This window comes from Mytilus edulis, chromosome 11 (genome assembly GCF_963676685.1).
Source record: "Mytilus edulis chromosome 11, xbMytEdul2.2, whole genome shotgun sequence".
NCBI classification, from domain to species: domain Eukaryota; kingdom Metazoa; phylum Mollusca; class Bivalvia; order Mytilida; family Mytilidae; genus Mytilus; species Mytilus edulis.
Window position 1 is genome coordinate 3,680,677 of NC_092354.1, and position 12,387 is coordinate 3,693,063.

At 32.9% G+C, this 12,387-nt stretch overlaps 1 protein-coding gene across 2 annotated transcripts; it reads left to right on the top strand.

Annotated features, from left to right (window-relative positions):
- The first annotated feature begins 1,404 nt into the window (after positions 1-1,404).
- On the top strand, positions 1,405-10,196 carry LOC139495049 (uncharacterized). Of its 2 annotated transcripts, XM_071283203.1 has the most exons (9): positions 1,405-1,692; positions 2,695-2,777; positions 3,525-3,596; positions 4,174-4,303; positions 4,691-4,773; positions 5,454-5,525; positions 5,906-6,029; positions 8,183-8,287; positions 8,888-10,196. In XM_071283203.1, the coding sequence occupies exons 1-9, from the start codon at positions 1,674-1,676 to the stop codon at positions 10,108-10,110; spliced, it is 1,911 nt and encodes a 636-aa protein (XP_071139304.1). In that variant the 5' UTR covers positions 1,405-1,673; the 3' UTR covers positions 10,111-10,196. The 2 variants fall into 2 exon arrangements, with proteins under 2 accessions (XP_071139304.1, XP_071139303.1); XM_071283202.1 differs by lacking the exon at positions 1,405-1,692 and having other exon boundaries at positions 2,562-2,777.
- Positions 10,197-12,387: the final 2,191 nt, after the last annotated feature.

Sequence of the window (12,387 nt, forward strand, 5' to 3'; positions counted from 1 at the left end):
GTGGTATGAGTGCTAATGATACAACTCTCCATCCAGGTAACTATTTATGAAAGTAAATCATTATAGGTCAAGGTACGACATAAAACACGGAGCATTTGGCTCAAACCGAGCAGCAGGCTATAAAGGACCACATAAATAACTAGTATAAAACCATTCAAACGGGAAAACCAACGTTCTTATCTATATAAAATCAAGAAACGAGAAACTCGTATCTACTTCATAAATAGACGAAAACCACTGTAAATCAGATTCCTGACTTAAGATAGGTGCAAACATTTGCAGCGGCCTTAAACGTTTTAATGGTACTAAACAACAGTATAACATCACAACATAGAAAGACACACTAGAAGATATCAATTTGAAGGCTTAACTTAATTAAAAAAAACGCAAATTAACACACAATGAACGAAAAATGTGTGTGATACCTGAATGCAAATACATAGTTAATAACAACTATAAGGGATAACTAATTAGGTCAATAGTAAGTAAACAGTTTAAACAAATTTAAAGTATGAAATGTCATACAATATTTAGTAAATATTTAGTAAATCATCACTTTTTAAAAAAAACCTGCGTAATGTTATCCATAGGAAAATGAAAAAATTGTGTCTTTATCTTCTGTGTGTATAATCCTCCGTTGATATATCAACTTCACAACTAATACATAATGGTCTTGATGTATAAATTCTGCGTACTGTTTATCATCTTAACAACGTGTTATACTGTTTTTTAATTTGTCTTTGTTCTATTATTAATATCACTTTTACTGTTGGATTGTTTTATGAGATATCCATTTAATTTGGCTCGGTACTTAAAAATCCCGTCTATTTGTTTGTATTATCTTTAATCTTTGCTAGTGTGTTTTGTATATGCAACTTTTTGTGTTTCTTTGGTTATTATAAAGTGACCCTGTACTGTTAACGATCCTGCCAGCATGTTATTGTTCTATAATATGTCATTATGATATTTTTCTATTATGAATTAAAAATACTTTGAACCACAAACGTCAACATTATTCAATCGCGTAGTGGAATGAAATATTTGTGGATTCTTATAAATTCTTTATAACTTTTGGATTATTTTAAATGTCGGTCTATTTCTAAAATTAATTCTTACATACATTTGATGTTTTAACCTTGTATGCTAACATTGCCCATGTGAAATTTTAAAATGGTTTGTATAAACATTGAACGACAAAACTGTGTGACGTATAAAATTTTCTGACGTCAGTCGACACGTGAAGCAATGAATGTGTTTGTAGATTTTTGTGTTCTGTTAAATTGTTCCTTTTAAAATTGTTACACGATGATGACTGCTGTATATTTTGACTATTTTATTTATTATTAGTTTACGGCTCATTTTAAATATAACGGAATTTGATGAGACTGTCAACAACGTCAGAGGTTCAGCGCTATAAAACCAGGTTAAGAACACCATTTTCTACATTTCAAAATGCCTGTACCACGTCAGGAATATGACAGTTCTTGTCCATTCGTTTTTTATGTGTTTTGTCGTTTGGTTTTGCCATGTGATTGGGGAATTTCCGATTTGATTTCCCTCTGAGTTCAGTATTTTTGTGATTTTACTTTTTACCAAGAATAGAATATTGCTATCTAACTTTTTTTCATTTGACAGCATTATGTTTGATACTTGGTGGTTTGTTGCTTTTGTCGATGCTAGTCAACATAACAAGTAAATATAAAATTGTTACTTTTCATTTAAAACTGAATATGAATGAGAACCAAATTTAAAAGGAATTTTTAGACTTCTAATTTGAAAACAAAATGACAATAATATAGCATACACTAAATAGCGGTCAACCAGCTCGAAATGGCGTCCGTTTACATTTGAAAGGAATTATTTCAACTTTAGCATTTATATATCTTGGTTCGATAGCTATCTTGAAGCCGCAACCATCTATCAAGGAAACCATAATAGGAAATGCAATCGCTGAAATATCGTTTCAACTGTAAAGTGGATACTTAATATGCACATACTTCTGAAATGTTGCAACATAGACATTATAATTCACAATTTGAGAGCTGAAATGAACCATGCTTTTTAGTAAAGTTTTGTTCTCAACCTACACTCATTGTCAGTGTCATTTTAACGCAAGCCTTGTTTTACCGAAAAATAATTTTCTACACAAAATATTTTTAATTATATGACTGATTTGCGGTATCCACAATTTTTATAACTGATGAAATGTCACCGCTTATTCAACATATCTCAATATTTGTCTTTGTCAAGTAAATTAAACACTACTATTGAGGGAAACTTGATTTCAGATTCTTTGTGTGCGTGTCTGAACTTTTTTCATTTCTTTTTGTGTGTTTAATTCCTAAGAGGGTCGTGAGGGTTGTGTTTCAGATTTGTTCCATGTACCTCTATGTGTACATTAAATTTATATTTACAAATTTGATATGAAAATATAAAAGAAGTTCAACATATAAACCAGTTATTTTTTCGAATATTTCTCATTAAAGTTAACATCATGTTATATCAAAACATATTGAAACTCACAATACTTGCAGCTCTGTTAAACTTTTGTCATAGTGTACTTTACTGTTTACGAACTACCCTCGGCAAAATAGTTCCACTTGCTTATATGAAATTTCTAATACTGTATACATTCGTCAGTTTTATATGCAATGTCCAGGTATAAATACAGTGACAAATTTATTTATTTATTAGACAGCGAACGAATATGTTTTTCATGCAGCGGTATTACACAGGATATACTATGTCAACATGCTATCAGTTGTGACAAGGATGAGGTAAGTATTCATTGAAGTAGCAAATAGTTATGAAAGGTACAACGGATTATAATTTAATCATCCAAACGCGCGTTTCGTTTACACAAGACTCGTTCGTGACGCTCAGATCAAGTAGTTATAAAGCCAAACAAGTACAAAGTTGAAGAGTATTGAGGATCTAAAATTCCAAAAAAAGTTTTGCCAAATATGGCTTATTTTAAGGTGATCTTTGGCAGGGAATATTTATTATCATCATGCAATCATTTGTCTTACTATGTATAAATTTCGGTATGCTTCAAATAAGTGAAATTTGAGTAAACATCGAGTGAAAAACTGTACTGAAAATATGATGATGAATCAATCAGGTTGAAAAAAAAACAATTTAAATAAAGCTTTTTTTTTTAAACCAAAGAATTACAAATGAAGGTCAACTGTTTCTCAATCAAAACTTTAATTACAAAAAAAGATACTCATTTTAGTTCCAGCTTATCTGATCTTTTCATTCGAATTTCATTTCTCTGCATGTATATTGATTGTCAATTATTGAACACGATGCTTAAACATATTATTTGCACATTCAGAACGAGACCGATACTCGTGAAAATATCAACTGTCGAAAGTACGCATATCCGTCCACACGTCACTACATAAAAAATGATGAGAGACACTAACCCAACTCCAAACGGGTGACATTTTGTACCATATACTGTTACTCAACATAATGTTCATATGTGGATATTTAAGTTATCCTTCAATTTTGATTTTCAGGTGTGTTTTGTACAGAAATACTACACACATGGAAACGAAACTAAATACGATGTTGGTTGTACATTTCAGGAGGTAAGTATTAATACAATATACCGTAAAGCAACTTATTTTCGCGAAATAATGTATTTTGTTCTGATCAACAATTATTTGAGCCGTAGATGCAATTGAATGCAAAGTACAGACACTGTGACCAAAATGTGGTTACACTTAAAAAAAATCAGTCCTGAAAATCAAACAAATCAAAATTGGAAACCATATCAGAATATTATTGAACCTCACCATATGATTTTCGTTATTATTGCTGGACTGGTAAATAGCATAATAGTTTCAAAAAGAGAGGCTCAGACAGATACTACACGGACATTCATACTCAAGGCCGAAATAAACTGACTCCGCCATGGCTAAAAACTATTAAGACCAACAGAAAAACCAATATACACAAGCAGAACATAGAAAACTAAAGACTGAGCCCAGAAAACTTGGGGTGATCTCAGGTTCTCCGGAAGTGTACGGTTTTCATCTGTCATCGTCTTTAATTTGATTATTCTTTACTACTTATCTTGCATTGTACATTTTTTTAACATTGAGTTAAATTTACAGATCATGTATTATTATTATTGTTTATAACTTTTTTACACTTTTTGTTTAGATGTGCCAAACGGATGAAACAGGACATGTTATAGGAAGGAGAAATGAGCACGCCCATATTATATGCCAGAAATGCTGCAATGATTCTAATGTATGCAACCATGATCTTTCCTGTCAAAATACAAAATTAGGTAGGAAGTTAGATTTGTCTCTAATTTTTAATCTTTATTATTAATGCTTATATGCTTATCCAAGTCTAGAACATGTGTATGTTAAAAGAAAAAAAGAATAACAGATTTAACTGAATGAGCTAATGGTTCTTTCGTACATTACATATTCAATATGTGGAGCAGGATCTGCTTACCCTTCCGGAGCACCTGATATCACCCGTAGTTTTTGGTGGTGTTTGTGTTGCTTATACTTTAGTTGTATATGTTGTGCCATGTGTACTATTGTTTGTCTATTTGTCTTTTTTCATTCCTAGCCATGGCGTTGTCAGTTTATTTTCGATTTATGCGTTTGACTATCCCTCTGGTATCTTTCATCCCTGTTTAACATAAGATTTTTTGTATTTCCAGTCCTTCGACAGAAATGTCTATCTTGTGATAATGTGGACAATCCAAAATCCTGTAATAGTTCAATGACATGCGCAAAAGACGAGGTATATCAAATTAAATAGCTATACTCACAGTATCGATATTGACATTAAATCAACTTTAAAAAGTTTTTTTTTTATAGATTAGACCGTTGGTTTTTCTCGTTTGAATGGTTTCACACTAGTAATTTTTTGGGTCCTTTATATATTGCTGTTCGGTGTGAGCCGTGGCTCCGTGTTGAAGACCGTACCTTGGCCTATAATGGTTTACTTTTATGAATTGTTATTTTTATATCTATTTACAATAATTAAACGCCGTATCAATATAGTATTCAAATGTTACATAGAACGCTGACCTAGAATATTTAAATGATAGAACAATCATAGTTGTATACTTAATTAAAGTATATAACGGTGTATGAGTGTAGATGAAACACAAAACATTTCGGATTTATGGGATATTTATAGCTTATCGTTTATAATCTTTAAGAGATTGGTTGTCTCGTTTGAGCCGGAAAGGCGAAAAGCAATCGAGTTTAGATGACCAATGATAATCTGTCTACCTATTAGTTTCTAGCGATAATTTTCATATCACTCGACTCAGATTAGAAAGGATATTATCAGTCAGCGAGATCAAAGGAAAATATGGGGTCAGTAAATTCCTTATTGGATGGGAGCATATTAGGCCAAAGCACGTTTTGTAACAAACTTATCTTGATTTTAATTGTACCATCATTTTATTATAGGTGTGTTTCCTCCACAAATATATGACTGAGACACAACATGTGAAGTATGATCTAGGGTGTAAACACTCAACGGTATGTTCAAGCTCTTTGTAAAAGTCATACTAATAATGAACAATTTGCGTTTAGATATTTCGATAATTGCCTCTTGAATTAACTGAAACAGAATTCAATAAAGCAATGTTGCCACATATGACAAAAATCGTATATATTCGTTCTTTTTAGCATTAAGTCAGCTTGCCTAAACTTCTGATTATGAACGAAAGAGGTTAGGAATTCCTTATTCAATGAAGTCGGGTGTGAGCCTTTGTTTTTGTTGAAATTTAAGATCTACACGAATAAGAACTCGGGAATGAATGATTTATCCGTTGAGATCTGGAAATATATATTTTATTTATTTCGAAAATTTGAACTCCCTCGTGTAGCCCTTCACTTAACTGTCAACCTCTTTACAGTTGTGTTTTCATGGATTGAATATATTTGGGCGCCGATTATCTGCTGGCAGACATTTTACATGCGACAAATGTTGTGGAGGAACAAACCATTGTAATGTTGACCTGCAATGTGGACATCAAGAGCGTAAGTATCCAATCCACAAACAATCCATTAGTACAATGTGATGTAATATCTATGTAGCATTTTTTTTCATTGGCTAAAAGTTACCGTCATTTGCGTCAAATAGGACAATGTGATACATAAAGTATCGGAATGAGTTTTACTTTTAAATCGACTTGTGATTTTAAATGTAATTCATTTTCAAGAAGAAATAATTTTAATTCAAATCATATTTAGCATAAGTGTAACTGACGCAAGCACGAAGTCCAGTTAAGAGGTATAAAACGAACATGGTGGTCATATTTGGAATAACGCTAGGATTTTGTTCGAAAGACATGTATGGCTAAATGATCTCTTATAAGTTATATGTCCATGTATATAAAATGTCATACTGATATAATACATGTTTCTTATATCTTCTTTGCATTGATTGAATGGAAGTAAGATATTTGCATAATACAGTCAAACAAATTAACAATAAATACAATAAGTAGGTCCTGTCGTAATAGCGGCCATTCGAGATGATGGTCAGGAAAATTTAGACTACCACTGAAAAATTATGGTATATTGGATAGGGACAGTAATTTGGCCTTGCAACAGGCCATCTATGGACCCCTCCAAAGGTTGTTGCAAGGGTTCTTAACATGCAAAGAGCATAGCACTCTCTGTACACGAGGCATTGGATTTAACGTTTCCATTTTCTCCGGACGTGACTGCGAACTTGATACATCCCGCACAACCAAACGGACGCCCCACTTTGTCAAGCGTCTTACTGTCGGTAGGGAGAAGACCAAGTGACCATATTCCGTTTCCAAAGTCACCATTGGGGGATATTTTCTATAAAAAAAACACCTCAAAAACAGTTAACTAGTACATTAAAACATCATTGCAGGGATCCATATAAATATATGAAAAGACTTTTCAAAAAAAATATAACATTTGATAAAACGTTTATATTTCGGTGGCACATTATGAGATATTGATTTTCTAGTATAGTCAAATAGATGCGCCCTTTGCATATCGTAGGTATCATGAGTTTCGCATTAACAGATTGCTCTCGGTTTTTTTTTATCCCGTTGTCAGTATTTCGGTTTTGACATGTATATCAATTAGGTGGTCATTTAAAAAGTTTCCTGTTACAAAACATTGAATTTTTGGAAAAACTAAGTATTTTCTTATCCCAGGAATAGATTACCTTAGCCATATTTGGCACAACTTTTTGGAATTTTGGGTCCTCGATGCTTTTCAACTTTGTACTTGTTTGGCTTAATAACAAATTTGATCTGAGTGTCACTGATGAGTCTTGTGTAGATGAAACGTGCGTCTTGAATTATAATACTAGTACTTTTGATAAGAAATATTTTTAATTCAAAAAAAAAAGTAACTGGAATTATAACTTCAATGTTATAACAGCTGCATAAATATAAAAAAAGTGAAATAAAAAAAACCACTGAACTCAGAGGACAATTTAATTGGAAAGTCTATAATCACTTGGCAAAATCAAATGACAAAACACATCAAAAACGAATGGACACAGTAATATTTTAGCTGCTTACAAAGGATTAGGGTAATAAAATAAAGACGCAGTGTACTTGCTATCAACTGCAAAGAGCGATATTATAATATATAAAATTTGAGGAGTACAAGAAGACGATCTGCTTGCCATTTTACAGAAACACTCACAACCTTTAAACATGTTAAAGTTCTGAAAAATACTCGAGAAATTAACATTCGATACTATTGCAACAACCTTTGTAATCACAAACACTGTCAGAACAAGTTTGGTTAAAATTACCTACACACGTTATTAAAGCATATAGAAACAAATATTTCCATATGCGAACAAACGCATATATGTACAACATATGGTGAAATAGAGTTGTTAAATTGTAGGTCAAAAGTAGTATTTTTAAAAACTGTTTGTCCCGTACATCAACCATTTAGTGCACATAGTCTTTCCACTTATCCCCTCGCCACACTTAACCTAGGTTTGGAAAAATGATTGATCAATAGAGATATATGTAAAATCGATGTCAAATAAACCTAACTTGCAGCAATTTTACCCCCTTTCTAAAGCACAGCACCCTCACCCAAAACTATTTGATTTCAGTTTTTTATCCTACATAGATCTTTAGATGTCGTCCCTAAAATAATGACTTATTCAATCTCTTCAACAGAGGAAACCACATTAGTAGCGACAACAGTTGGGCAGACGACAACAGTTGGGCAGACGACAACAGTAGATCCTAGATTCTCAGCATGCAAAGGTCCTATTACAAAAAGTGAGGAGAATTTATATATTTTTACATCCAACGTTGGTTCTTTTTACATCCATTAAATTGCTCTGTTATTGGGTTGTTGTCTCTTTGACACATTCCCCTTCCCTTTTCTATCCAAACCAGTAGAACAAAGTAAAATCACAAAAATTGCTTCCAAGAAATTTTGAAACGGAAGGTCAAATTACAAAACAAAGAGCTCAAATACACCAAACGAATGAATAAAACCGTCATATTCATGACTTGATACAGACATTTTCTTGCTTAGAAAATTGTGACTTGAACCTAGTTGTATAGGTAGCTTAACCTTTCTCATGTATGGCAGTCGGATAAAAAATTCCATTATATTGACAACTATGTGTAAATAAAACAAACCGAAATCATACGTAAAAAATGTACAATAAGCAACGTTGCGTCATAATCTTAACACTTGAAAAACAAACAAACATGTAACAAAGAAGCACAATAATGAGGTTTATTTTCAACTTCCAGTCTCTTTAAAAATCTGTTTGTATATATTTTTTTAAGTCCGCAATGCTGCTACAATAAAGTTTACTTTTTGGTGTAACTTACTTTCCTAATGACACTATATTTGATTTTTAACAGATACTGGAGAGTTTTACTTGATGCGTAACAATGGTTTCCTGAGTTTTATGTCAACTTTTAAACTACATTTATCATCGTCTAAAGTTAAATGGTTAGTTATATACAACCCTGATATCGGACTATGTCAAAACATATCGATCTTTAATACTTCACAAGTAATCGATATTCCATCAGAATTCAAAGTCACCAGAAACGAAATTGAGAAGAAAGGAGTACACATACTTACGTCCAGCAAAACTGATTTGTATGCATTATATAAGGATTCGATAACCAATGAAGGAGTTTTTGTTTTACCAAAAGAAAAGCTATCAACATCGTATGTTATTCCGTCTTTCGTCCCTTCTGGAGGTGGGGAATCATTTATCGGAATCGTTGCAACAACCGTTGATACAGACGTCAATATAACATTGAAACTACTCAATAAGAACGAAACGGTTAGTTATAACAATACAAAGTATGGAGATGGTGAGACAATTTCCATTCACTTAGCAGAAAGGGGAACCCTTGAACTTTCCAGTAATACTGACCTCACAGGAACGATAGTACAATCAAACAAAGATATAGCAGTGCAGTCTGGGGTTGATGGCGCGAAAGTACCCGTGAATAGTGGTTTAATGAATCAGTTATTGGAAATGGTGCCTCCAGTTAAAGAGCTAGGAACGGAATTTATTATACCACCATTATTTGATAACAAACCATTTATATTACGTTTTATCGCTACACATCCAAATACATCGATCACTCTCCTCGGCAAACAGTTGAAACAAGCTACCAAAGTAGTCGACAAAATTGGGGGTTACATAGATATCAACAGCAACGCCTCTATAAAAGTAGAATCTGACAAACCAATAATGGCAGTGTATTATCAGCAGGGTGAATTTAAACCGGTCGTACCTTTTATGGTTATAATTAAACCAGAAGGGAAGCTGGAAGGAGTTCAAGAGTTTACCATTCCAAATGATGGGTTAAGACACCATATCCTTATTACCACGAAGAGTACTGAATACGCTTTACTTCAGATGGACGGGAAAAGCATTATTTATAAAGACAAAAATGTTTACGATACGCGAAGTTTAAATTCTTCTTATGTTGTTGTAAGGACAGATATCGGTCCTGGACATCATACCATTGGTTCGTTATACCCGTCTGTTTTGACTGTCAAACTGGGAATAATCATTTACGCCGATTCCGACAATGACATTGCTTATGGCTACCCTGTGTAAAAATGTCTAATACATTTTAATTTACCGTATCACGAAGTTAAGTTTATACTATCAAAATAAAAGAAGTTGTGATATGAGACACTAAACGACACATTAAAAGGTTAACGCACAGCCTTGAAGAATCAGCAAAGCACATACTGCATAGTCAGATATAAAAGGCCCCGAAACGACAATGTAAAAGTATTCAAACGTGAAAACTAACGGCCTAATATGTAGGCTATAGTAGTAATCCGTGATATTTTTCAAGCTATGAGTCTCTGAAAATTGCCTGCTTAGAATAATCATGAAAAAACACATTTTTGTGAATACAAAAAATGCTATGAAATAAAATAGAATCTGAAAATAAATTGTGATAAGATCGATCTATTTTATAATATTTTGTAAAAAAAAGAAGGAAAATGGTGTAACCGAACGTTTCTTCTTCTTTGCTACAAATACAAACTTAAAATAAATACCTATCAGTCCAGTTTAAAGAAGTAGGTCCGGTAAGGGCCGGTTTTGGCCTCAAATTTCAAGTTCATCTGACGAAAGCTTTTGGACACTTTTTAAACACTTAAATGTCTATTTCTTTTGATTAAATTTGTTTTTGTAAAATATTTAAACTGATTCACTCATTAAAAACGCTCCGATTCTAGCTTTAATATGAAAAATCTATCAAATATGCCAACAACTGTCACTTTTCAGATGAAAAGTTTCAAAATTTCAGCATTTTAGTTAACCTTTAGACGGTTTCCATCAAAAATGAAAGTGGCCGCATCCGTATTCATCCTCGACCTTTATATATGTTATGTATTATCATTAAACACAACTTACATTTCAATATAAAGAATAAACACGAATGCGGCGACTTTCATTCATGACGGAAACCGTCTAAAATTGAACTAAAATGCTGAAATTTTGGTAATTTAGCATGGATTCCTGATGCAAGAACCCGATATATGTGTATGGTAATGCAAAAAACAGCCCATATTTATGTAGCAGAGGCATTATATCTTCCGAAATTATCTAGATTACCTTAGCCATATTTGGCACAACTTTTTGGAATTTTGGATCCTCAATGCTCTTCAACTTTGTATTTATTTGGCTTTTTAACTATTTTGATCTGAGCGTCACTGATGAGTCTTAGGTAGACGAAACGCGCGTCTGGCGTATAAAATTATAATCCTGGTACTTTTGATAACTATTATCTCCTCTTAGATGGTATAGTGGGGACACAATCTTAAACGCTAATGTTTTGTATTTGATTCAATATTTTGTATAATGCAATAAGTCAGCATGTTTTCTTCATATAGATAAACAGTTAAAACAAGAAAGTTGCACATCTGTCTTCAAATTAGCAGATTTTGGCAAATAGCTTGACTGATTGTGTACTGTAATAGCACAAACCAAAATTTACGTAAGGTACATTGTAATGCTTCACCTGAACTAGCATTTTGATTCTAAGAATTTTCTTCCCAAGCTTTAAACACTAAGGGGCAACCAACATTTATAAATTGATGAAAAACAGAAATCAGCAAGGCACTATTACAACAGCATAGCAAAATAAATCCTCAGCATTGCAAAAAAAATCATCAGCATTCCATAAAAAATCATCAGTATGGCATAACAAATCATCCGCATGACATACAAATCAACAGCTTGGCATACAAATCAACAGCTTGGCAATTAAATTCAACAGCACCGCATAGGGCAAAAACAACATCAGCATTGCAAAACTTGTTGGCACAGACAATAAACATCCACGTGGCAAACATCATTCTATTTTCTGCCTTTCAAATTTTTGTCATCTATATAGAAAAAAAAATGAAAATTGGAGATGTCTCACATTCATGTGTAAATGATTCTGTTAGTGGTCAACATACTTTTAGAAACCCATACATGAAGATGTAAAAACCTTAAATGGCTTCCCGGATTTCAGGGATACGTGAAGTAGTTATCAAAGTTACCAGAATTATAATTTCGTAAGCCAGATGCTCGTTTCGTCTACATAAGACTCATCAGTGACGCTCAGATCATTATAGTTGTAAAGCCTAACACGTACAAAGTTGAAGAGGGATCATATATTGTTTTTCATATGGTAAATGCCATCAGTAGGGCAAACAACAGTAGCATGCGAAGAAATAACAGCACGACACAAGACATATGTCTGGCATAACACACGTTAATATGACATTTTAACATAAGCATCAGCAAGGAAAAAACAAAAAACAATAACGGTACGGCAAACAAATTAGTATTGCAGATATACGAAAGTTGAAAAAGTTGCACAATGAACAG

Bases quoted from the DNA above. Each gene is read 5' to 3' on its own strand.
- LOC139495049 (XM_071283202.1), top strand. From the start codon at position 2,652: ATGTCCAGGTATAAATACAGTGACAAATTTATTTATTTATTAGACAGC. The intron at 4,774-5,453 runs GTATATCAAATT...ATTTTATTATAG, and splicing joins TGACATGCGCAAAAGACGAG to GTGTGTTTCCTCCACAAATA. The intron at 5,526-5,905 runs GTATGTTCAAGC...ACCTCTTTACAG, and splicing joins TAGGGTGTAAACACTCAACG to TTGTGTTTTCATGGATTGAA.